The sequence below is a fragment of the Pezoporus wallicus genome, unplaced genomic scaffold (assembly GCF_028554395.1).
Source record: "Pezoporus wallicus isolate ANWC-B61680 ecotype Strahan unplaced genomic scaffold, APGP_CSIRO_Pwel_v1 contig_6665, whole genome shotgun sequence".
In the NCBI taxonomy this organism is placed as follows: Eukaryota; Metazoa; Chordata; class Aves; order Psittaciformes; family Psittacidae; genus Pezoporus; species Pezoporus wallicus.
This window is the reverse complement of record NW_026636967.1, coordinates 482,258-506,504: the sequence shown is the minus strand read 5'-3', so window position 1 is coordinate 506,504 and position 24,247 is coordinate 482,258. Positions and strand designations below refer to the sequence as shown.

The 24,247-nt window shown below is 51.0% G+C and overlaps 2 protein-coding genes across 3 annotated transcripts; both read right to left on the bottom strand.

Annotated features, from left to right (window-relative positions):
- Window positions 1-225: 225 nt before the first annotated feature.
- Window positions 226-8,093, bottom strand: UAP1 (UDP-N-acetylglucosamine pyrophosphorylase 1). The gene is made up of 10 exons (XM_057402414.1): window positions 7,787-8,093; window positions 7,490-7,694; window positions 6,597-6,772; window positions 6,147-6,319; window positions 4,785-4,978; window positions 4,253-4,396; window positions 3,646-3,834; window positions 3,164-3,211; window positions 1,046-1,112; window positions 226-796 (listed from the first exon to the last, which is right to left on the bottom strand). Exons 1-10 carry the CDS (start codon window positions 8,091-8,093, stop codon window positions 704-706), a joined length of 1,596 nt encoding a protein of 531 aa, XP_057258397.1. The 3' UTR covers window positions 226-703.
- A 1,000-nt stretch (window positions 8,094-9,093) lies between these two features.
- Window positions 9,094-24,235, bottom strand: UHMK1 (U2AF homology motif kinase 1). 2 transcript variants are annotated; one of them, XM_057402411.1, is made up of 8 exons: window positions 23,845-24,234; window positions 22,567-22,859; window positions 19,629-19,820; window positions 18,742-18,836; window positions 17,658-17,734; window positions 14,364-14,462; window positions 13,330-13,418; window positions 9,094-12,865 (listed from the first exon to the last, which is right to left on the bottom strand). In XM_057402411.1, exons 1-8 carry the CDS (start codon window positions 24,128-24,130, stop codon window positions 12,719-12,721), a joined length of 1,278 nt encoding a protein of 425 aa, XP_057258394.1. In that variant the 5' UTR covers window positions 24,131-24,234; the 3' UTR covers window positions 9,094-12,718. The 2 variants fall into 2 exon arrangements, with proteins under 2 accessions (XP_057258394.1, XP_057258395.1); XM_057402412.1 differs by lacking the exon at window positions 14,364-14,462 and having other exon boundaries at window positions 23,845-24,235.
- Between the last annotated feature and the right edge of the window lie 12 nt (window positions 24,236-24,247).

Sequence of the window (24,247 nt, the reverse complement as noted above, 5' to 3'; positions counted from 1 at the left end):
TGTTCATACCTGCTTAAGGTGTGCCACTGTTTGCAGAAATTCAAGAGGAAAGTGAAGCTCTGCTTCCTCCAGAGACACCCCAAAGAAGCACTGCAGGCCAGAGGACCTGCCTGCAGCAACCCCTGCTGTGCTGGGCAGAGCAGTGCACCTGGCATGACACAGTCAGACCTCTACTCTACATGAAGATCCTCTGTGAAAAGTCACCATCATTAAAACACCACGAGATGAGAGACAGGAGGGACTCAAGAGTTTAATCAGGTGCTTCCAGTTATGCAGCGTACAAAGGATGACCAAAAGGGAGGACCTGGGCAATGACAAGGACCCTATTAAAAAAAATAATCATGTAGATTTGAGAAAAATAAAAATTCAAGATTAACCCCAGCCCCGTACCATAAAAATCCTCTGCATGTACAATGAATATTACTATATACATGTTTAAAAATAAATGCCCACAGCCTGGAGTGCAAAGAGCAGAGCTGTAGCTGTGCTTTGTGGCAGGGGAATCCATAAAGTGTTTGGTTTTTAAATTAAAATATAAATAGAAGCATACAACATGCCAAGAACGAAGTGGGCTACATCCTCCTCTGCATAGGGCAGAGCAAGCAGGACCAGCCCCTACCAGTTACAGCTATAAACCTTCATGTGTCCGAATTCCCAGCCCACCAGGAGGGATGGGCAGCCTGGCTTGGGCACTGTGTTGCTGCTACACCCCGTTCTTCACTAGCTCATGGATCCCATCCTCGTCAATAATTAAAGGTGCGCAGAACTCTCGGTCCTTCACGTACTTTTCCAGACCCTAAGGGAGGACAAAGCAGCTTGTCAGGAACACACCACATGTCATTTGCTCCGTGGACCTGCTGAGCTGCTCCGCAGGTGGCTCTGGCCCCCTCCCATGCTAGCAGCTTGGGGGACTCTGCCTTGAAATCTCCACTGTGAATTCAAGTCATGCTTTTGTGGCTTACCCCATTCCCCAGAGTGCCCTGCCAGCCTCCCTGCCCCTGGTTAATCTGCAAGGGTGCCCAAGCTCTGGGGAGCCAGTACTCACCTCTCCTCCATAGGAGATGAGGGGAGAAATTTCACACTGGATTGGCAGGTCATTTGCATCCTTCAAGCTGCAGAGAAAGGTCAGGAGGGTTAACTATGTCCTGCCAGGGGAGCAGACGGGGCCCAGAGGTCTCGCAGGCGCTGGCACAGGGGTCAGCGCTGTCTGGGGCACCGGTAGCTGCTGGCCCACGCAGGCCTCACCAGTGCAGAGCTACCCAGGGTTAGTCAAGCCTCGAGTGCTCTCCCATGGAGCTGCAAGCTAAAGTTTAGATATCAGCAGCAACTGAAAGGAAAGAGAGCTTTAGATGCAGCCTTATTGAGGGTTTACATGCCTTCCCATGTGTGCAACTACAGCAGCACCTACAGCCCTGGCCTGGATCCCAGCCCCGCTGTATTTGATACCGCATGCAAGCTAGTCACTCCTTCCTCCTTCTTCCTCTTGCACCCTTGGGTGATGAGATGCACTTGCAGCACCTTTCTGTTCGGTTGGTCACAACAGGTCTTTTTTAAAAACACTTCTTGTTTAAAGCACAACCTGAAGACACAGGGTAAGGCTTGCTCAGAAACACTCCCTGTGGCACCAGCTTCTCCTTCTGCTTTTGCCTCTTAGATCAACTGTCCAGCTCCTCTGTTCTGCACACGAGCCTGGGCTAGCGAGGATGACGACAGACCCACACCAGCATTGCCTGCCACAGCCTAACCCCAAAACAACCACAGCAGCACTGCTGGGCCGGGGTCTACATGGTGTCCCTGACCCTGCTCCTGCTGCCACAAGCATCTGTAGATCTGCAGATGCACAAGCAGATGCCACAATTATCCCCAGATGCTCCCTGGATCCAAGTGTTTAAGCCTGGCCAGGGGGAGCAAACAAAGAATGCCAGGGTACCATTTTGCACCTGCTCGCCACCACAGCCAGAGAGGACACAGGACATCATCTGTGACAACTCTTCCTTGCCCAGGACGAAGCTTGTCCCTGCTCCCACATGCTCACTCAGTTGCTTCCTGTCCCAGCTGTGAGTAAATAAAACTCACCCACCCTAACCCAGCCCTTGCACTTGTGCTTGTGCTTGCCTTGGAGTCAGATTCCTCTCAAGATAAAACAATAAAAATAAAAAATAATGCCGTTAACTGGAAATGAAGGACAAATGTAGGATAAAGTGCATCCTTTATCCTACATTGTAACTACCATGATAGCCTAGTTATAAGTGCGAAAGCACTTGGAGTCTTGAATTAAAAAGAGAGACCTCAGGTGTGTCCCACCAGAAAGTACCAGAAGATACAACTTCTCCTGAAGGGGAAGAAAAAGCAGCAAGCTTGTTTAGTCTGGAAGTCATTTACTTACCAGCTTGAAGTCCCAGCCCCACAGATGTGCCCTGTGGCACAGAAGAACACACTGCTATTAGAGATGTTGCTTTAACACTTCTGTCAACTTCCCTGTTTACTTCTATAAACTTCCAAGAGTCAGGGAACTTTCAGGAGTCAGGGTCTGGATCTTCAAAACTCAGGAGCTGCAGCCACACAAAGCGCAGCTGGCTGCCCATGCTGAGGTCTGCACATGCTACGTCAAAGCCTGCTTGACATTTACTTGGTGTTCTTAATTTCGTGTCAATCTGCCGGGCACCAGGAGACGGCAGCCGTCTCCAGCTACAGGACTGGCCGGGATGAGTCCGGGCTGTGCTGCACCACGGCATGACGAACAGGGAGCGTCATCGAAGGGACAGGCCAGCGCGTTTCCCAGCAGCATCCCTCCTGCAGAGTGATCTCTGGGGGCTGCACACAGACAGCAGCAGGCTACCTGCCGCCCTGCATCTGTACCAATGGCACAAGCTCCTTCCAGTTATCCCCACCTGCTGCCTCTCTGGAAAGGAGCCCAGAAGGGAGCGGACACTGCCTGCTTACCGCCCCGCCACCATGAGATGCGGCATCCACAGAGTCCTAGAGTGAGACATGCCCCACTCCCAGCATGCAGCCCAAGCACCCTGCCCCATTAGTCACTATGGGCACCTGCTCACCAGCACACACCCATCACAGCAACTGCAGCCTGGCACACTGCTTCACCTACAGCCTGTTAGTACCTAAGCACAGCCCCGCCACCATGCAAGCTGCACGGTATAGTTACTTGTCATTGACATCTGCTGGGGTGGCATCTGACCTTCCGTTTGGGACACTATGTGGGAATAAACAAGGGTTAGCAAAGGTGGGCAACCAAAGAGCAGATAGGGCTTTCTGCTCTCCAAACAGGGCTTGTGGGGGGTCTCTTGATCAAGGGATGCTGTGACCCCACACTGTCTGCTGCACAGATCTGCTGGTGTGGTTGGGCTTTAGGAAGCCACCTTGTCCCTGCATGGACAACCTTGGCTGTACAACAGAGACCAGCACGATTTGGTTCACAGACACTGAATCAAGAAGGAAAGCTCCTGCTGAACAAGTGAGAGCCCCTGTGGTGGCCACCACCTGGCCCACCCACGAGAAGGGACCCACAGCTGGTTGCTCCAGCAATGCTGGTTTCAGAAGCACTGAAATGGAGAAGGGCTGCAGACTGTCCAGTGCTTGATACCCAACCCAAAAAAGGATGCAGCAGTACTGGGACCAGCAACTCACCGAGGGATGGCAGGGATGCGAGTGCCATTTTCATCCACAAAGTGTCCCCCTGCATTGAGAACCCAGCAGTGGTGCAGGGACATCAAGGCATGTCGGGCTGTTGTGGGGTTGTCCTTGCCATTCTGGCTGTCTGCATTCTTCAGGGGAGAAAACTCATCCTCACGCAGCACCTCATACACTACAAACTTCCTGGTGGAGGAACAGGGGTAGGAGGGTCAGGTTTGGGAAATGTTCTTCCCTGTCACTTTGGCTTCTTCCCTGCCAGGGTGGCTGAGCTGGGGCCACAGTAGCTGAACCAAGGCCATGGCCCCCAACACCCACTGGCTGTCCTCACAGCCACCAAAGAGAGAGGGGAAGTAGATGCTCCTCTGGCCCAGGTGCAGGGTGCTGCCAACCTATGGGCACACAGCACCTGTCCCTCCTCCTGCTCATGTCAGGGCACAATGGTCCACTGCCACTGAACAGCATTGGAGCTGACATCCTATCCTGAGATCCTAGGGGACTGCCAATGAGCACAGCCATGGGTGCAATCCCTCCCTCCAGAGACCCTCAGAGCTGCCCAAGGGAGAGCCAGCAACCTGCTCTCAGAAGAGAAAAAATGGCATACTTGGAAAACTGGAAGATGTCGAAAACAAACTTTTCCATCTTTATCCCATTGGGCTTCTCGGGTTGGATCAGTTGCCCTGTAGTGATGTCCACATGTGGAATCTTCTTCTCAGCTACATGGTGCTGCAGCTGTGGTTCATAAGTACTGTAATGGGCCAAGAAAGAGATGTCACTCACCTAAGCAAGGCAAGTCTCCAGCTCCCCAGCTCAGACACTGCTGCAGCAGGACAGCTGCTCTGCCCTGACCCCCAGCCCCAAGGCACGGGCTGCTCATCCCCACAGCAGCCAGGAGAGGACAGCCCCACATGCCCTGGCACCAGCAGCCAGTGATGGCTGCGGGAAACCTCATCTCAAGAAAAGAACTGTGAAGAGAGGCAGAGGTCAGGCCGTGCAGGACCAGACTGTGAGGGCATCATCCCAGCGCACATGCAAACAGCTGGAGTTCAACCAGCAGAAAGCAAGGCGTAGGTAGCTAGGTTGTCAGCTGTGCTCAGCACCAGCGCTCCTCCTCCAGCACCCCAGCAGGCCCTTACTTGACTACATCTTTCAGGAAGGCAGTGGTGAAGTAGTGATTGGCGATGTTGCCCGCATTGAAGAGCAGCCGCCCATCCGGGCCCCGTTTCTGGGCAGTGGCCAAGGAGATCTCGCTGTACTCTACCACCTGGTAGACACCATCCACTCGGCACACCACGCCGACTGGTTCCGTGGGGTTGGTCTTCTCCACCACCTGCCCAAGGGAAGCACTGTCAGGGGAAGACCTCCCAGAGACCTGCACTTCAAATATACTGCCTTATATCTAGCATCCCCCATGGAGGTTTTTTTCTGTGCAGGACAGCATGGGTAATGCAGGGATAGGCATAGTGGAGCTCCCCCTCCCTGGAGAAGGGTGAGATGGCAGGGATGGGTGATAGGGTGTCAGGGACAGCCAGAGGGTGCAGGCAGAATCTGGCACCAAGCCCTTATGCGGTTGGCAGAGGGCATGGATAATTTTAGCACCCAGCCCACATGTGAAGAGCCAGCTTGCTGTGCACAAGCAGGCGGCTGCTGGCTCAGCAGAGCCATCCCCCTACACCTGACCTCCTCTTCTTGCACACTTCCCTATGGGCAACAGGAGCCTCCCAGCAAATCCCTACCTGTCACTGCTGCCACAGCAGGGCAGCATTCAAGGACACTGACTTCCTCCTTTCTGCATGCTACGGTTATTTCCTCCTTCTCTTACATAGGCCAGAAGGAGGAACTGCTTTCCCTTTCTTAGTTTGCTCTCTGAAAGATTAAAGGCCAGCAAGCCCTCTCACCTGTTTGGCAGAGCTAAGCCTAATGCAAACACAATCACATAGCCCCTTTGTCTGCTAATCCAGCCTTTAAATAAAGCTTTGGGTGGGCAACCTCTCACCCAGGAGACACAGGGCTGGGCTCAGCAGTCAACTGCACCTACTGTGTTTGATCTGGGGCACAGGACATCACATCCCAGGACAGCTGGCAGCCTGTGGCAGGGATCCCGAATGCCCATGCTCCCTGTAGCCTCCCAAACAGCTGCCCAGTATCTGTGTAGGGACCGATCAGCCCCACAGCGCTCTGCAGCAGCTCTTGGACCCAGGGACTAAGGGACGAGTGAGCCCTGGGGCTGTCAGTGTTACATCCCCATGCAAGATAGGAGGGAAGCAGCACCAAGCACAGGTGAGTGACACCCCACATTCCCTGGGGTGCCAGACCCAATGGGCAGGTGGGACTTTGTCAGCACATGCTACACCAGCAATCTCCTGGTGCTTAGCTATCCCTCCTGGCTGCAGCAAGCCAGGTGAGGAAGGGTGAGGAGTCAGGAAAGTCAGGCAAAGATCAGGACAGAGTGCACCCTGCTCCAGGGAAGCACTTCCTGCCTGCCCCCAAAACCATACCTTGGCCCCACAGTCTGCTCCCTTCTCCAAGCAGAACCCGATGAACCTGGGGTCAGCCACCTTCACCAGGATGTTATCCACACAGTAGACATGGACACTCTGCACGCCTCTCCGCTCCATGTCCTCCACAATGCCGTGTGCTCCCAGGGCCCGGTACAGGCCCCCGTTGCCATCTGCAGAGGGAACAAACTGTTGGGGCTGCAGCAACACCCGGCTATCTCATCTGGCAGCCACACTCATCCTCTTTTCCCCATGGAGCCAGCATGGAGGGTCACCAGCCTGGCCATACCCCACCCTGGTCCTTCCCGCCAAGACAGACACCTCCCAGACTGTGTCACCCCCAGGCCACATCATGCTGTGACACTGCCCCGTGTAGGCTCCAGCTCCAAAAACTCCTCAGCACTGTGTCTCACTCCCCTGCACCTCTCCTGATAGCTCCTGGTCACCGACCTGGCGCCATAGCAACCTTGCCCTTCTCCTCCAGCAGGATTTTCCCATCAAAACCCAGAGCAGGCAGCATGCCCTGCTGGAAGAAAATGATGTTTTCCTTCTTCAAGCCAAAATAGTGATGCTTCACAAAGAATTCCTTGGTTGACTCCATAGTCCGGCCACTTGTCATGATGTACCTGTTGCAGTGCAGAAAAGACCTGATGAGCAGGGTGGAGAGACATGGTCTCATACTCCTTAACCCAAATGTGGGGAACTGCTTCAGTCTGTAACACTCATGACAGCCTTCTTCCCTCACTAGACATTTAGAGGGATTTGACCTGTGGTGATCTTGCCTTTTTGGCAAGCAAATGAAGGGCTTCACCCCTCCTTGCAACATACATCTCCAAAATGCTACCACACCCTGTGCAGAAGGGGACACCCAGCTGCAGCTGCCAGATGCAGCTACAACATCAACCTACTGCTCACACGCTACCGCAGCCCCTCAGCTCCCAGAGCCCTGACTCATGTGTCTGCTGTCCCATGTGGCGACACAACAGATGTTCCCAAGGGGCTGTAGGGTTGAGCCTATCATGTGGCACCTACCAGTGGTCCCACAGTGTGGGGCTTACCAATACCATCTGCTGGTCCTGGACCCGCTGACTCCACAGGCCATACCCATGGCAACAGCACAGCACCAGATGGGCCTGTGCCAATCCATGGGCACTTGGGCTGTTATGGGGGTCTGCATCAACCCACGGGCTCATGAGACTTTGGCATGCTGAGGCCAATAGGGCCCATGCCAACCCATAAGAGCTCATCCCACCAATGCTAGCAGGACACGGCTAACACCACCCTGCATTTCATCCCACCAAGGCCACCCCAGGGGTGCCGACCACCGAGAGCAGGGGGCTCACCAAGGGATGTTGCAGGGGGTGCCATGCTGCTCCTCTGCCAGCTGCTGCAGCCGCCGCAGGCGCTGGGCCTGGAGATGGAAGAGGGTCTTGCGGGAGGGCAGCCCTACGTCGTACATGCCCTTGGGGTAGGGGACGCCGAGCCGGGTGCCCTGCCCGCCGGCCAGCAGCAGCGCGGCTACGCGGCTCCCCGCGATCTCCGCCAGCCCTGCGACCGGGAAGGAGAGCACACACGCGTGGGGCCCGCCGCGCCAGCAGCGGCACCGCACTGCGCCGGGCCCCGCCGCCTCCCGCACCTACCGCGGCTCTCCCAGCGCGGTAGCAGCTCACGGTCGCGGGAGGCACTGCCCAGCACGTCCCGCGGCACCGGCTGCATCCGCGCGTCCAGCCCGGCCGCCGTCACCTCCGCTGCACCGCCACCGTCCCCGCGGGCGCGGCGGAAGAAGCGGTTGATCTCGGCCACGTCCATGTCGCGCAGCTCCGCCGCCAGCGCCCGGCGGGCCTCGGCGCCCAGCTCGGGCCAGAAGCGCAGCACGTGGCCCTGCCCGCCCTCCGCCAGCCGCTGCCCCAGCGCCGCCGCACCGGCTGCGGCCCCGTCCGCCTCCATCCCGCCAGCCCCGCCGCGCCCCTCCAACCACCCCTTTATAGCCCCCCGCCACCGCGGGGCCGCCAATGGCAGGCGGCGGCGGCACGCCCCGCGCCCTCAGTGGCTGCGGGTCACGGCGTCACCGCGGCGGCTGCGCCCAGCGGAGCCAATCGGAACTGCCGTTGAGGCGGCGCGCGCGCCGGCGGCTGCCATGGCAACGCCCGCCACGTCAGCGCGCGGCCCCGGTAGCGAGCGGGGGCGGCCGGTCTCGGTACCCCAGCGCCGGCCGGGAAGCTCTGGAAGAGCCGCCCCTTCCCGCTGTGCCGGCCCGCACCGCAACCACGGGCAGGGCTGGGTGTTCCGGGGGGCCCCCGGGCCACGGTGTGCACGCTGGGGGGGCTGCAGCAGCCCCTCTCCGTCCTGCAGCTGGAGAAGGGGGGCGCGCAGGGGAAAAATCAAACACCCGGATCCACCCAAAACCTACCCCAGGCGGGGCAGGAGAGGTCTCCGCAGGGCGCAGCCCTCGCCGTCACCCCTACCCCAGGAACCTGCCGGGGTCAGCCCCGGCGCTCACCGCTGCAGCAGCGTTCCCTTGGCCCATGTGAAGTCATCGCGGGCTGCAGCCAAACACCCCCCCGCGCTCATCCCCTCCTGGATCTGGATCCGCGCACCGCTGGCGGCTGCAGAGCGTTGTGCAACTCCCAGTATGTCCCTGTGGATCATCCCGCGTCAGCCGGCGCGGTTTTCCCCTGGCTGCTATCATTTGGGGATGATACCACTGCGGAAACCGTTACGCCAGAGTGAGCGAGAAAGCGGCTCTGTGCGGCGTGAGTAAGCGGTGCTGCCGCAGGAGCCTGAGCCTCGAGTGACAGGGAGGGAACACAGCCGGGTCTGACGGGGCAAAAGTCACCCTAGCAGGCAACCGAGTCCCCACAGCCGCTGGTGCCACCACGGCTGGGTGACAGAGAACTATATGGCACTTCACCGGGGGTCCCACAAGAAAAGCATGTTGGACAACAGCTCCATACTGAAGCATCATTTATTAATCACCTGTATCAAGCACACATCTGCTCAGCAATGGTGCATGATGGGACACAACAGCTGACATCTAACCCGAAGGGAGGCACATAGTTACAGTATCCATCAGCAGGAAGAAGTGTATCGAACCCTCTGGAAAGACAACCCGGGTGCAAGAGGGTGCTCAGGCTAAGGTGTTAGGAGGCTGGAGACCAGCAAGAATAGAATTAGAAATACAACTAAGATCAGAGCTGACTTGTGCTTTGGCCAGTGATTTAAAAACCAGTTAACCTCCTTGCATATAGCAAATAGGTGGAAGTGCAAAGAACTTCTCCCTCACCGCTCCCACAGACACTGGGGGTAGAGGAAGGACTACTTTTCTTTGATTGGCAGAGACAATTCATGTCAGATCAGCCACGAAACCCAGCCTTTACCAAGAAATAACTGAGCGCCACCATGTTTACCATTTACACACATGCTCCAAGAAAGGACAGCCCCTTGGGGTGCCTCCTTCCAGGTAGGAGGGCTAGGTCCAGGACATCCCACCAGAGCAGCACCAGCCTCCCCTGGCTTGTCTTGAGGCTTCACCTTTCATCCCTTTCTCCCTCAAATCAGATCTCTCCCGCAAAGGCAGCTTGCAGGTTTCACATCTAGCTGTCACCTAGCCAAGACTACGCAGGTTGGTGCTACACCAAGGGCTATTGGGAGGGAGCTGCATCAGCAGCATGGAGCAAGAGACCCAGCAAACATCCAAGCGGAAAGCCTCAACACTTCTGCAACTAAAGCAGGCAGTAATTTGGAGATGGGAAAGCCAGGCCCATCCAGGCACACACCATGACAGATGCCTTGGATTGAATCACAACGCACACTTCAGATACTGACAGATTTTAGCAGGGCTGAAACTTATGCCAAGCCACCAATAGATCACTGAGACACCAGAGTGGGCCTCAGTTTCATAGAAAAGGTTTTGAAGACAGAGAGTGCCCAATAATGATAAAATGCCTCTGCTTCGAGGAGCTTCTAAAACTCCCTGTACCACAGAGCCTACAGAGGGAAGCCAGGGGCTGGATCCAGTGACAATACAGAGATCAGCATCTTCAGTTCTTAATAGGAATAAAATTTAAAGCAGTAGCTGTGAGGTTTTTGCCCAGCTCCATCCTCAAGCCTGGTCAATGAGCATCTGGAGAGAAAATGTGGCAGCAGGAGTTTGCACCTTGAAGATTTATTTAGCTCCTACTAAAGCAGCTGAACAAAACCCCAGCCAAACTCTGGTGGAACAGCTTTACCATGCTGCAGGAACAGGTTGTAACTCCTCTCTACAGATTCATCCTGGCATGGCTCTCTATCTTTAGTTACAAATCCAAAGCATAATTCTGACAAAAAAAAGAGATATGTCTGAAAGAAGACAGAGCAGCTCACAGTTCTAGACAAATGCATGTGAAAACTTAAATGCACTGAAGTTCTGCACCTGCACCCTGGTATCTCCCTATCTGGCACACACACAGCCAGCTTAATGCTGCTGGCACAATGGCATTCAATGTGAATTTTGGGGCCAAAGTGTTTTCACCCCTGGCTCAACCCACCAGAGACAGCAATAACTCAGAGCTGAGGAGGTCAGTCAATACCTACCAATACTCAAGAGTACTTGTAAACACTGTTCTTTGTGTAGGAAAAATCCTCACCCAGTTAATCATCCAATTTCTCCCATACACTAAAGGTGATTCACTGCAAGGACAATTAAATTAAAAGCAACGAATCACACACCCCATCTATGCAAAGCTGCTACATACACCAAAGTAGCATCATTCCCAGAAAAAGTCTGATCAGCAAATCTCACCTTAAAACTCATTGTGGGCTTTTTAATATTGTTTGTTCTTCTCACGGAAAACCTATCACCTCAAAGGCAACAAAAACATTCAGAGAGATTGGTCCTTTCTGAGGGAGTTTGGGAAGGCCCACAGCAGATAGGACAATACACCAGCAGAGAGAGGAACTCTGACTTGTGAAATGCTAGGGACATTGGATCTCCTGACATACAGCACACACACAGGGCAAAAAAAGGAAAAAATCAAGAGGAGCTGAAGTGCAGGATTCCAGCAATTCCAGCATCAGCAGGATGGAAAAAGTAAACTGCAAGGTAATTCAGGTATTACTCCAGGGAAGGTCAGGGATGGCTCAGGCAGCTGCCCACAAGCATTTCAGCTGGAGAAAAGAATTCACAAGGGCTCAGTTCCTCACTAAAACTGGTACCAGAGGGCCACAAGGCAGAATATGCTGGTCCTCCTCTAATTTGGGTTGTTTCACACTATGCATGCCAGGAGTCATGATACCCTGTGTATGGGCTTGCATACCCCTGGGAAAATACCACCTCCTACCCAATGCCAGCAGCTACGCAAGTGAGTTTCTGCCTGTGTACTGAAGCAACATGAGCAGAGAGCATGCTCCAGGGGAAAACCTGCTTGCCCTTGCCCAGGTTTCTTTCCCCAAAAGCATGTGGCTGTTGTCCCCAATACTGGGAAAGACCTTCTCCTGGCTAGTGAGGTCTGGGACTGAACGAACCCTTTCTATACAGGATCTCAGATTGCCTCAGGCCCTTTGTGTAACCTATGAAGGACCAAAAGTGTCAGTGCTTCTATCTACAAGTCTAATGGGTTAATGCAAAACCAAAATGCTCAACACAGAGCAGCCAAGTGTGGGACCTACAACAGACAAATATTTGTTCTTATAAGACGTGCAAGGCAGCAGTCCTGCTGAGACACAAGGGATACTGTGTGCTGTAGCACTCCTTTCAAAAACTATCACCTAAAGACGCTTATGTATCACAGATGATTTGGCATCAGAGCTAGGGAGCATCAGGGCCAGCACAGGGCATATGCTAGAAAAAATGACTCCACACTGACAGGGTTTTCACATCACCTCAGGCTACAAAGTGCTTACAGGCTGTGCCGGGAATGAGGCTGGCATTGCTCTGATGACATGTATCCACCATCAGTCCCTGCCCAACCGAGGCATACAAGCAAGTTCAGCTTACCACAGGCAGCATCACCCACACCTTGCTAAGCCCAGTATGCCATCTGTGCTACATAAGACAGATGGCTTTCCTCAGGTCACAAGGTGGTGACAAGGTTCAGCAGATCTGATTTCACTGCCTCCTCTGCTCTACATGATGTGAAGACTTGAAAGCCCTCCTGGTCTGGTTAAAAGAGGATGGTCTTTCTGCTTCATTATTATACAGATAGAGATAATCCTCTCCCTAGAGCAAAGTCAAGTGCTATGGCCAAGACTTTACATGGTCTTGCTACAAATCACGTATAAGCGGTCGCCAAAGTCTGCTCTGTCCCCTGGGCTCTCCCCCAGGCACCACTCCTGCCACCCAAGCGCCCGCTGGGGCAAAGCCACACACCCAGTGTAAACGAGCAAGCACAACACACACAAGCATACGCTGAAAGCCATCCCAGCCTCCTCTGCACATCACAAAGCAGCAGTAAAGGTTTCAAAGCCCAGTTAAGTCCTTTGCATGTCTCCTTCACAGATGACTCAAAAGCAGGGCTAGGAAGCTCTTTTACACATTCAACTGTAAAACATGTGAGGAAGAGGAGTAAAACACCTCTCCTGATTGTTGCTACTACCTACAGCAAGTTTTGGTACAGATACCCTCTCTTATAGGCACTCAGTGGGTAAAACGTAGCCACAACAAACTTGCCATCAAAAATCTTTCCAGTCAACATTTTTTGGGCAGCTTTGGAATCACCAGCATTTGCATATTCAACAAAGACCTGAAAGAGAGAAGGGAGAAACAGGACTTCCAGTGCAGCATACCACATGCCCGCCGCCCCCCACCCCTGCAAGCAGAGAAACAGTTCCTGAACATGTTTTTCCCCTTTAGCCTTGGTAGAACCCAGAGCAGTGGAGCTAAAAAGGAAGAACCTCCATGTCTGAACTGGAGTTTCTTCATCTCTTGTGCATTTCTAAGGGGAGTGTGTTTGGTAAGGTGACAGAAAGTATGGCAATGCTCTACACCCTCAAAGCTTCCTCTCCTGCCCATTGGCTTCTACACTTCCCTGCCATATCCTGGCTTCCCTGCTGTTTGGGCACCTCCCAGGTTAGGCAACTGTACATAACCAGAAGGAACCTGTTCTGTCCTGCTATTTTTACCACTGTCATCCAGGAGCTGAGCAGCAGTCCTGCAGCACATGGAGTGTACATGGGAATACACAGCCTCTTCCCACCATCCACTTACTTGGCCTTTACCAGGATTCTCCTTTGGAATAAGCAAGGAAACCACCGGTCCATATTTCTGACACTCCTCCCTTATGTCTTCCAGGATATCTGAGAAAGGAAAGAGTTGGTTGCCTTTCACTTTGTAAACTAGATGAGCAAAGAAGCAAATTAAGGCCACATGAACACAATAAGGAACAGCCAACAAATGGGCTTTTCCTCTCAATTTAAAATAAATAATCAAGATGTGCCACAGCAGAAGCTGACGCTGCATAATGCACATATAATGAGACAAAATGTCTGAACTGAGGCTCAGAACACAGACCTGCAGGCAGTGAATCCCTGATAGCAGGGTTTGGAGTACACGGACAGTGCTTTTCCTTGCACACAAAGCCTGGCCTTCCAGTAGCTAAAACATTTGGGAATTATAAGTGCCTTTTCTTTGTTATGGCACTTGGAGGAGAGTAACTAAAGTAGCTGCCACAAACCCTCCTTTGTGTGAGCAGAACCCAACCTTTTGAACTCATATCCCCAAAGCTCTCTAGGTTTTGCCACTCATGTGGATTTGAGGACAGAAACACAAATTCTACCAACACGCCCTGCCACCTACCACATAGAGTTTTTGCTACAGTTTAAGAACTCCAAAGAGGTATTTCAGTTCTCTGCTGAGATCTTCGATAAGTTCATCAGCAAACTTTTACAAAACTCTGCTACTGGGTTCCAGAGTCCTGCACATGTTCAGCAGAAGCTTGAAGCCACAAATGTATTATGAGGTCTGTGGGCATTTAACCGAAGAAGAAAATCTAAATACATTATTATTTTTTTAATCTGGGATTTATCAAGAACTCACTACAAGCTCTGCTTTCTGGCTCAACCTCTTGGTCTATTCTCTGTTGGTGCGGTTGACCCACTTGGTTCCAAATCTCGGCTGAGCAGCAATTTGTTTGCTGTTCTAGTGCCTATTAATTGTACTTCTGCTTGTTCTCACATCCCTAAAGCCAAACAAGAGTCCATGAGATCACATTGCTATATAGGAATTGCATGGCTTGCACCAACCTTCATATTCTTCTTCGCACTGCAGAGAAGCATCACTTAGGACATTTAGCAGCCTCAGCACAGGTGTGGGGAGCATCACCAAATCTTCAATATGGGGAGCTGTTTGACACCCAAAGAATAAAATAAACCAAAATCCAAAGGAGCAACGAAACAGGAAGTTAACTCAAAATATGCTATCATACACAGCACTTCCTGCTGTTTGCAGGACAGTTTTGCAGTTACAGCCTGTATTTCCCTGTTTCCTGCTTATCTTCACCTGTGCACTTAGATACTCTTCCAAAGGGCTCAGTGCACTCTGCAATTATACTGGGACCAGTACTTGAAATTGCTTTTAAAATTACAAAGCTAGCAGAAATTAAGACTGGAGTTATGTCTACTTAGCTCAGACGCAGAAACTGATGTGACCTCAAGAGCTATGCTAAGTTCAGCAAACTGCCCTGCATATTTGGAGATATGGGAAGATGAAATAACTGCTCTGCAACCTGCCTCTCCTATTACGGCTACAATCTGGAAACAGGACGGCCAGCTTCTGTAATTCCAGTTCTTAAGCTATACTACAGCACAAGCCCCACTATTCTCCAGGATATCTTTCAGTTCTTCCCTAAACACCATTTAAACCTTCCCCCTTTCAAAATCCAACTGCAGTGCACTGTGTTTAAGACCACCACACAATCTTGCAAAGAAATGAGAAAAGCTACTTAGCAACGCAGTGCTATAGAATATGACATGACTGCAAGAGGGTGGCCACAAGGTGTGTGAGCAATGATCCTGTGAACCTTACAGGAGTAGAAATAAAGCCCGCTGCTATGGGGCACTTGGCTCTAACAAAACAAGCAACTCCAGGATGGCCTGGAACAAGCAGTGTGGCATAGAGACTACTGTGGAAGAAGAAAACCACCAAGGTGGACAGACTAATGCCAGACTGAGTCACATCCAAGAAGACAGCCAGTCTTCTGGAAACTCAAAGCAGCAGGGACACTGTCAGTTCTCCAGGGACAAAAGCTTGATTTCATGTACCTGAAAGGGACTGGAAGGCCAGTCATGAATTTAAGATCTGGAAGCCCAACTTGCAGTACATGGAGAGCATTAATGTTTTTAGCTGTACTGGCAGCTACAGCTGCCGAATACAACAGCAGTACCTCACAGTCCTCCCACTTGACAGTGACAGAAAGGAGAGAAAAGGGAAGAAACGGCCTCAGTTCTCCAGTCTTACCCTTCTGTCTACTTTTGCAAAGATAGTGGGTTATTATTTCCTTTGAAATACTTTTCCAAGCTAAGCACACAATATGCATGAGGGAGCCGACATCTCAGCCAGGCACAGACAGATGTTGACTTCATATTGCAAGAGGAGATGACAGAACAAGCACACAGCTATAAATCAACTCCTTCCTGACATGGAAGCATCCTTATGAAAAGCTTAGTGTACGAAAGGTCTTATCAGTCTAGACGGTGCCCAGACAGCACTCAGGGACAGCCCTTTGAAGAAAGGTGCCGCATCCAGATAACCAGGCATGTTCCAGCTCCAAGCAAACATCTAGGACCATTCCTCCACAGGACTCTTGGCAACCAAGAGGCAACATCAGATGAACCAGAAACTGAAAGAATATTTAAGTGTCATCTCATTCTTATATGTTGCCCCTTTTATTGAAGAAAGTCTGTAATTCATTTCACATGCCTTTTTTCAGAGACAGAAACAAATCAAACCCTAGGACTCAGAGCCATCTGGTCTTCTCATAACCAAGTGACAAATGCATTTCTTGCAATAAGTTTCTGCTGTAGGAGGTACTTTCTGCCCAGTCCCTCTGCTCCTCTTCAGAGTGCACAATACTGACAACACAGAGCCTGCAAGCAGCTCAGGAAAGAAGCTGATGAACTGGAAAGTCAAGACTTGGGTGTAAATGACAAGGCAAGCTATTCTCAGCTGTCTTTGCTCTAAACAGGAAAAACTGTGTCCAAGTGAAAGGCAACGACAGATCATTTTCTGACTTCCTAGGAAAGCAACAGTAAATGCTTCTTTGTGGAGACAAGCATATGTATAAGTTTGGCAAAGAGAACTAGGAAAAAAAGAAGCTGTTATATAAACTTGTAGCACTACGCACAGAAGCACCTTCCCAGGTACAGTTAGAGGTCTGTGTTTAAAACTAGACCTGAAAGCTGCCAAAATAATACCCCCTCTGCACTAAAGCAATACCAGCTGCAAAGTTCAGCCATGGAAGGTGGAACTGTAGTGGATTACCACAGTTCCAGTTTCTGAGATGCAAGGGAAGTTTGAAAACAGGAACGAGTCTGTTGCCTTTGCCTAATAAACAGGAATGCCAGTATCTTGACATGACCACAAGAGGCAATACATAACAACCTTCACTGCAAAGTACATCAAGAAGCTTAAGAAAAGCAGGGCAAAGATTCAAGGAAAATGCTAGTCCAGCCAGAAGCTGGATGTCTGAAGAATCAATTTATGCTGCAGAAAAGCTGGATGCAGAGCTCTTCACTGGTGCTCCTGAAAGCAGACAAGCTTTGGAGGATGCTGCAGTTCTTTTGGAACAGAAATCAGGGAGGGATATGAGCCTAAACAGGGTAGGGTTTAGGGTAGTTAGTTAGCAGCCCATCTTTTGCTAACAGCCTGCAACCCACATGGGGAGGAGGGAAGGTGGGGGTGGTCCTGGGGAAACTTTTAATAGATTGAAGAGAAACTGACAGATGAAAGTGCCACTGACACCTGCTGTGATCTGCCACACCAGCATCAGGAAAGGCAGGCCAGGTACTGCAAAAATAGGCTTGCACCACAAGAATACACTGGGACTATTTGACCTGTTCAGAGGACGCAGCAGCAGCAGGTGCTACCACCAGCCACTGCCCTAGTCACACACATCCCTGGTTTCTGAACTGGGTAATACTTGGCATATGAAGAACAATCCACTACCATAAACAGCACAGTATTCTTCAAAAGCACCTTACCAGTCACAGTATTAGGTAAATACCTTTGTTATTTCTGTCCCCTCAGATGAATACTGCTGCTAATGCACTCTCGGTCAGTTTGATCTGGGCAGAAATTAATGGGAATCCAACCAGGGAAAAGCAACAGCCCAGGGGGCTAGAGGAGCATGGCAGCAATGAGAGCACAGGCATCACTTGGACCTGCCTACTTGCGATACTGTGGAGGGCTGGCAAGTGCTACTATGAGCAAAGAAGCAGCAATGAGGCCAGAACCAGAAACAGTACAATTTAACTGCGCTCTGTGGTGCTTCCACCACAGAACTGAGAAAGCCGTGAGCAGGGGTGACATGCACAGCTTACCAAAGGGAATGCTGAAGAACGGGCTGCATAAAGCCTTCTCAGCAGAGGCTCGCTTTCCTTGGTCACAATGAAGCATGCTGGAAGAGAAGACACCCTTATGCTCTTTCATGTAACATTCCTGCATTGACAAATTAAACATAGGCTGGAAGGCTGGAAGCCAGTACTGAGGAATACCCTATCTTTTGGGTTGTCTATGGGTCAAAGAGAAGAATGAGAAGCATGTCTTTCAATTCACAGCTGAAGCACACCAGAGAGATCCCCTGAAAGCATTCTGGGTATAGAGCACAGTAAGTTTTACTTCTTGATGACTCTCAGCACCAGATGATGGAAGTTGCCCACTTAACAAGTTCACAGGGAAGTTCAACACGGCATGTTCCAGTTCCACTTTCCCAGGCCATTCATCCCATGCCTCAGGCACACATGAAGTCTTACAAAAGATTTATTTTACTTCCATATTTATCTTATCACACCCCAAGCAGCTCCCACATCTTTCCACAAATGGGACTCAAAGCAGCTAACAGCCCAGTGCTTGCCTGAGAACATCCCTTTACCAGTGGCTCACAATGCTATTTCTGTCAAGTTGCATCCTCATTCACTCTGTAGCCTCAGAACAGAGTCACAGGACAGCAAAAAATTATCCCCTTGGCAGACCTCTCAGGAGAGAGCTACACAAGTGCATTTGAATCTTGACAGCAAGGGATAAGCAGCACTGTCCGCCCCCCTCCATCGTTTCTGACAACACTCCCCTAAAGCAGTAAAGTCTCCAGTTTTCTCCAAATATAACCTCATTGGCAGGAAGTACAAAGCACTGAAACAGCAATTGATTAACATCATGACTGATATTCTTTATGTGCTTACTCCATACTGTGCCAAAATCAGGAGCTGAAGGATGACTGCTAATGCTTGCACTTGGTACTAGCATAGCGGCCAGGAGATTTAAAAAATAAAATTTAAGAAAAAAGAAAAAAAAAAAGAAAAAAAAAAAGAAAAAGAAAGTAAAAGGTGTGGGCTCTAAGTTACCAAGAGCAGGGCAGGAGACTTACAGAGCACATCTTTAAGCAAGTTAGTCAATATGACAAGATACCTTTTGATAAGGTCTCTGAGGTGATAAGCTGGAATGGCTGAATTAACCACCCCTTCACTGGCAAATATGCGATCAATGATGGCAGAACTGTTTGTCTGGAAAAAACAAGGAACAGTGCTTAAGGAGGAAAAAGAAAAAGACCAGTGCAAAGCTTATAATATCCCATCATCTTCTAGACTGAATGCTGGGGGCTCTGGTGGCACTCTGTAAGAGATCCCCAATGCTCAAGCCTCACATGTTAAACCCACAGGCCCACATCAGATAAGTCTTTCCCATTTGACTGTGCAAAACCTAGAAAATTCCATACATAGGCAAATGTGCAGTTACTATGGATGTTAGGATGCTGAAAGGATACTCTTACTGGGAAGGGAAACACAAACCAAAACTATTTCATACATAACTGAGGACAGTATCAGGCTTCTGGCTCACAACATACAGCTTTCCTCTTGTTCTCTCAGGATATAGACTTACAAGAAGATCCCCACATTAGAGCTCATGTTAAACTAAAACCAGCAAGTAATCCCTGTCATAGTGCTGCTGAACTAGCTGGCAGCCATCAGTCCGTCATTTTGTTCTTCCTTCTGTGCCACACTACAGCCAGTAGTAGTAGTACACCCAAATCTTGGCAAGACACAGGCTCCTAACAGAGACTCCTGAAACCCCCAGCTTCCAGTAACCTGAACATATGCAGCATTCAGACATTCCAGTCCCACAGGGCAGGCAGGTCTTTAAGTCTCTGAAACCTTCATTTTCAAGGCAATAGAATGAGAGAAACATCCTGGAAACATACTCTAGTTGCCAGGTGCTACCTCACAAATCCAGATTACAAATAAGAAGCAGGAGGACGCATCTCGTGCAAGCAAGCACACCTGCAGCAGCTCTCTTACCTTCCATTCCTGAGATTGGACTGTATGTTTCAGTTTCATTCCTGAGAACATTTCCAGTAAAACAATTCCCAGACTCCACAGATCCACAGCAGAGGTACACTCCGTCTCACTCTGGAGCCCTGCCTGCGCCAGGCAGTTCTGCAGTTCTGCCTCTGGAGCCCGATACCCGTCTGTTTGAATATATTTCACATCCTATAGGAGATCAAACACACAGAAAAAGTTATTTTCCAGATTCAGGTTCTCCACCCTATCCTTAAATCAGGTATCTTTCCAAATAGGTCACCAAAATATTGCTAAATTGACAGTGTTGTAGGCTGGCAATTCAACTTGCTATACTGCTGTGTTGATAAGGAAAAAACCCAAGACTGTCTGGAAGAGAAAACATCTCCCAGCAAAACAGCAGGCATCCTAGTAACATCTGATCTCTCTGAAAGACAGCTCTGATGGGAGGAAGAGGCTGGATGTCACTGCGGACTGACCCATTAGCCTCTCGTAAGCACAGAAGATGCTAGAAGTTTCAGGATAAGGTTCAAACACCCACAATATGCTCCCATATCAGCTGCATGAGAGGACAAACAGCCCAGTCAGAACAGCCAGGATCAGTTACAGCTTCCATTATTCAAGTACTGATGTTCTCTGGAACAAAACATTAGAAGAACAAGGCAAGCACCTAACACTCGGGCAAGAGAATCACCAAAGGCGCTTCCCACGCTCCTCTTCCTTCTCCCCCTTGCAGCCAGAGGTGCCGTAGCAATCAATACCTGCCCAGCTGCTGCGGCTGGCACAATAAAACAAAATGCCCACACACCACCTGCTTAAAAGAAACAGGGAAATTCCAGAATCACACAAGTGCTGGCTGGAGGGGCTGCTCTGAAGGTCTCCAATCCAGTCTCCTGCTCACAGACAAACATCTGATCAGTCAGCTGTGGCTTTGTGTAGCCAAGCTTTGCAAGTGTCCAAAGACAAACTGCATGCTGTGTCTTTTTAATGCAGGAGGGCTCATTTTAGACATGCTGTCTCAACTTGAAGAATGAAACAAGAACAGACAAGCCTACTTCCTGAGTAAGGTGCAGGATTGGGAATTCTTACCAGGGGAATATATTCAAACCAAAAATTATCTGACTGAAAACAAAGTTTACAGAAGACATTTTCAGGCAACAGAGGTTGCCAAAGCAGTTTGTAGCTTAAAAAAATTGATACACAAATCAGTGCCCTCCTCCTGTGAGCAAAGATCAGAATCTCTAGCATGGCAAAAGCAGCAATTTAGCAACCCCATCAAGTAACATTTAGAGACAGAGAAAACACTGTGGTCATTGGCCATAGGGTGAGATGGAATTTCACTCCTACCGTCTAAGGCATTTTGAGAGATGTAAGTCGTTGAGACCTTGCTCTGTGTACAACCATTCTCAGTTAAACAGTAACAGCAGGAAAAGTTATGCAAGGATAAGCTTGGCAGAGCTGTCACAAATAAAAGTAGCATAGTCTTGACTCATATAAGGAAATCACATACATATATGCTACCGCCCAAGGTAAGGGTGGTGAGGGGAAGCCCACCCATTGCACCCAGTGCACATTCAAAGCAGGGTGAGAAGGTTCACCCATAGAGCCAGCGTATTTCTGAGAACTAGAAAAGGAAACTGAGCCAAACAAAGCAGATCGGAAGGAACCACAGAAGCAAGTAAAACACCTGATCAACTATTACGAGGCAAAGTCACAGAGCAAGCAGCAAAACACAGATCTGCATTTAAAAAAAAAAGGTATATCTGCATTAGACATGGGACACCAGGAGAATGTTTTTTGCTGATAGACTTGAACAGATTACCAGCACAAACCAGTATTCAGCCAAGAATGTGGGAGAACTGAAGACAACATGGAGGAGTTAAGAAGTGCAAACATTAAAAACAACTCCTGTACCAAAGAATGCAGACAGATCACCCACACAGTCCTGATATTCACAGCAGGCTGTACTGTCCGTACCAGGTAAACCAGTAAAAAAAGTACATGAATTTTGAAACCTCTGAATGAGCAGAGTGCATGGAATAGGGACAAGCCAGGGAAATGTCTGCATGGAAAAAATAAAAAAATAAAACTACTGCCCATCACCCAGTCATTAAAGGCAAATTTACTAAGAAGCTACCTGATGAAAAAGCTTTACTGACACCCCTCACAGGCTGTTACTGGGAGAGGGAGGGATAAAAAGCAGCTCTATCAAGCCAACAGCAGAACCTCCTGAGGCTCTCTACTTTCACAAAAGGAAACAGAAGAGAATAAAAAGAGCAAAGACAAACTTACAAAATCCAGCACTGCCAAAACAAAAAAAAGTGGCAGCATGAAGAGGGAGTGAAAACCCAGCAAAAGGGAAAAGCAGAGCAGAACAGGCAGAGATCTGTCTGTGTCAGTAAAGAACGGACACTGCCTACCCACAACCAGGGTATGGGCTTTCGTCAACACAATGACATGGGAAACATCCAGACTTTCCGAGAAAGGGAAGCTGCTGAAGACAGGATGAAAGTAAAGACAAGCACAAGGACACTGCCAGAGATAATGCAGTTGACTGGGAGGTTGATGGTGAAACCTGGATTACTACTACATGTGATAAGGGATGATAAAAGGAAATTCTACAGATCTGGATGCTCCCACTCGTCTGACCGCATTAAAACTAGCAAACCTTCCAAGAAGCTGACACACCACTTCTTTCAGTGCATCATTAACTTTGGAATTCATGGTCATATGCAGCATAAACGCTTAAGCCATCCACAAAGACAGGCAAGGAGAATGGGAACATAACATTTTAGCCTTTTCCAGGAAACCCTCAGCACCAGCTCAGCTACTACATCAATCAGGTCACGTCAACTCCTACACTCAATGAGCTAAAGGCATCACAGATGCATACAACTCAACACAGAGCCAACCGCTTAGACAGAAGCATGTTCCAAACCTGATTCCCCTCTTTGAAGCTAAGTCCAAAGTCAATGAGCTTAAAGCACTCCTCCTCTGCACTCCACAGGATGTTGCGTGGCTTGAGGTCTGCGTGCACGTAGCCTTTGTGGTGCAGGAAAGCCAGGGCTTCGAGAACGTCTCGGGCGCAGTGCTGGATCATCCACATGGAGCAGCCCTGGTTGCTGGAGTGCAGCAGCAGCTCGGACACACTGATGTCCAGCAGCTCCAGCAGGAGACAGCGAGATGGGCCATTTGCAGAGTAGTGGTTGGTGAACACGCCGTACAGTGTCACTACAGTCAGACACAGTGACTGGCATTGGTAACAAGCAATTAAACAGTCACATTCCACCACTGCCCAGATCACCACAAAAGCTGCAGGAACCAGCGTGATGTTCAGAAAGATGTAGAACCAGACTTCACAGAGGGAGGCAGCAAGGAAACACCAGTCATGTCACCCCTAAGAGCTTTGGAGGGCAGGCCATGAGGCTCTGCTAAAGCATCAGGGCCAAGCGCTCAGATCAAACTCTGTGACATGGATAAGCATGTCCCGGTGGGTAAAATGGAGGCAGTACCACTCTTTTTGGGACATGTCAATCTCTTCCTGCAACAAACCTAGCACAATAGGAACCTAAACTTTGCCTGGGTGTCTAGGTATGTTACAGCATTAAAAAGCATACCACACTGAGAAAAAGAATCAGTGGTGGGTGAACCTAGGGACTTCCAGCAGATGCCTCTGATGTGGAGACTTTCTCCTTTGCCAGGCCCTTTCCTACCCATACCACAGCCAGAGCCAGCAGGCAGACAGCACCCCACCGCTGCCGGGCAGGCAGTGCGGCTCAGGCAGCCCTACCTGAAGTGGGACACTGGGGTGCTCTGCCAGTGGGACGTACTCTGCCTACCCACAGGGTGACACCATCTCCTGCCTGCTCCTGCCCGCACTGGGGAGGTCACCCACAGACCCCAGCTCAGGGAAAGCGGGGGACCCAGGAGCATGCACCAACACCCACCATAGGGATGCTGCTTTGGGGTGTCCAGGCAAACCTGCCCTCCCAGGGGTGCCAACCCAAGGGGGACATTGGTTTGGGGGTCCCTAGCCCTACCTGTGAGGGCCAGCTTGGGGGTGAGGGCACTCATACTCCCCAAGGGGCTGGGGGTGGTTTCGGGACACCAGTTTGCCCTGGGGGAGGCTGTTTGGGGGGCGCTCCGGGAATAGGGGGTGCCCACGGGGCTGCCCTGGGAAAAGGGTTTGGGGAGGAGGTACCGGGGGTGACGTTACCGATGTTGCGGTGCCCGCGGAGGTGCTCGAGCGCGGCGCGCTCCTTGCGGAAGCCGTACTCGGCGCAGTCGGCGGCGGGCGGGCGGGCGCCGGGGCGGCGCGCGGGGCCGGGCCGCGGCGGGGGGGGTACGAACTCCTTGACGGCTCCCGGTGGGGCCCGCGGGTCTCCGCAGCAGCGCACCCGGTAGACGGAGGCCGAGGAGCCGCTGCCCAGCGGCGCCTGCACCTCCCAGAGCCGGCCCAGCGCCTCCAGCAGCGGCGCCGCGCCCCACACGCACCCCGACATGGCGCGGTCCCGCCTCACATCGCCCCCCCGCCGCTCCCGCTGCCCCGCCGCTGCCGCGCTACCGCCACCAAACCCGGCACCAGCCGCCGCCGCGTTCCGGCCGCCATGACACCGGAA

What these genes read in the sequence shown, in the direction of transcription:
- UAP1 (XM_057402414.1), bottom strand. Translation starts at nt 8,093, where the DNA reads ATGGAGGCGGACGGGGCCGCAGCCGGTGCGGCGGCGCTGGGGCAGCGG. An exon ending in ACCGCGCTGGGAGAGCCGCG is followed by an intron (nt 7,695 to 7,786) that starts GTAGGTGCGGGA and finishes TCCCGGTCGCAG; the next exon opens with GGCTGGCGGAGATCGCGGGG. An exon ending in TCATCTCCTATGGAGGAGAG is followed by an intron (nt 797 to 1,045) that starts GTGAGTACTGGC and finishes GTCCTCCCTTAG; the next exon opens with GGTCTGGAAAAGTACGTGAA.
- UHMK1 (XM_057402411.1), bottom strand. Translation starts at nt 24,130, where the DNA reads ATGTCGGGGTGCGTGTGGGGCGCGGCGCCGCTGCTGGAGGCGCTGGGC. An exon ending in CCGCGGGCACCGCAACATCG is followed by an intron (nt 22,860 to 23,844) that starts GTAACGTCACCC and finishes GTCTGACTGTAG; the next exon opens with TGACACTGTACGGCGTGTTC. An exon ending in CTCAGAGACCTTATCAAAAG is followed by an intron (nt 17,735 to 18,741) that starts GTATCTTGTCAT and finishes CTTCTCTTCCAG; the next exon opens with CATGCTTCATTGTGACCAAG.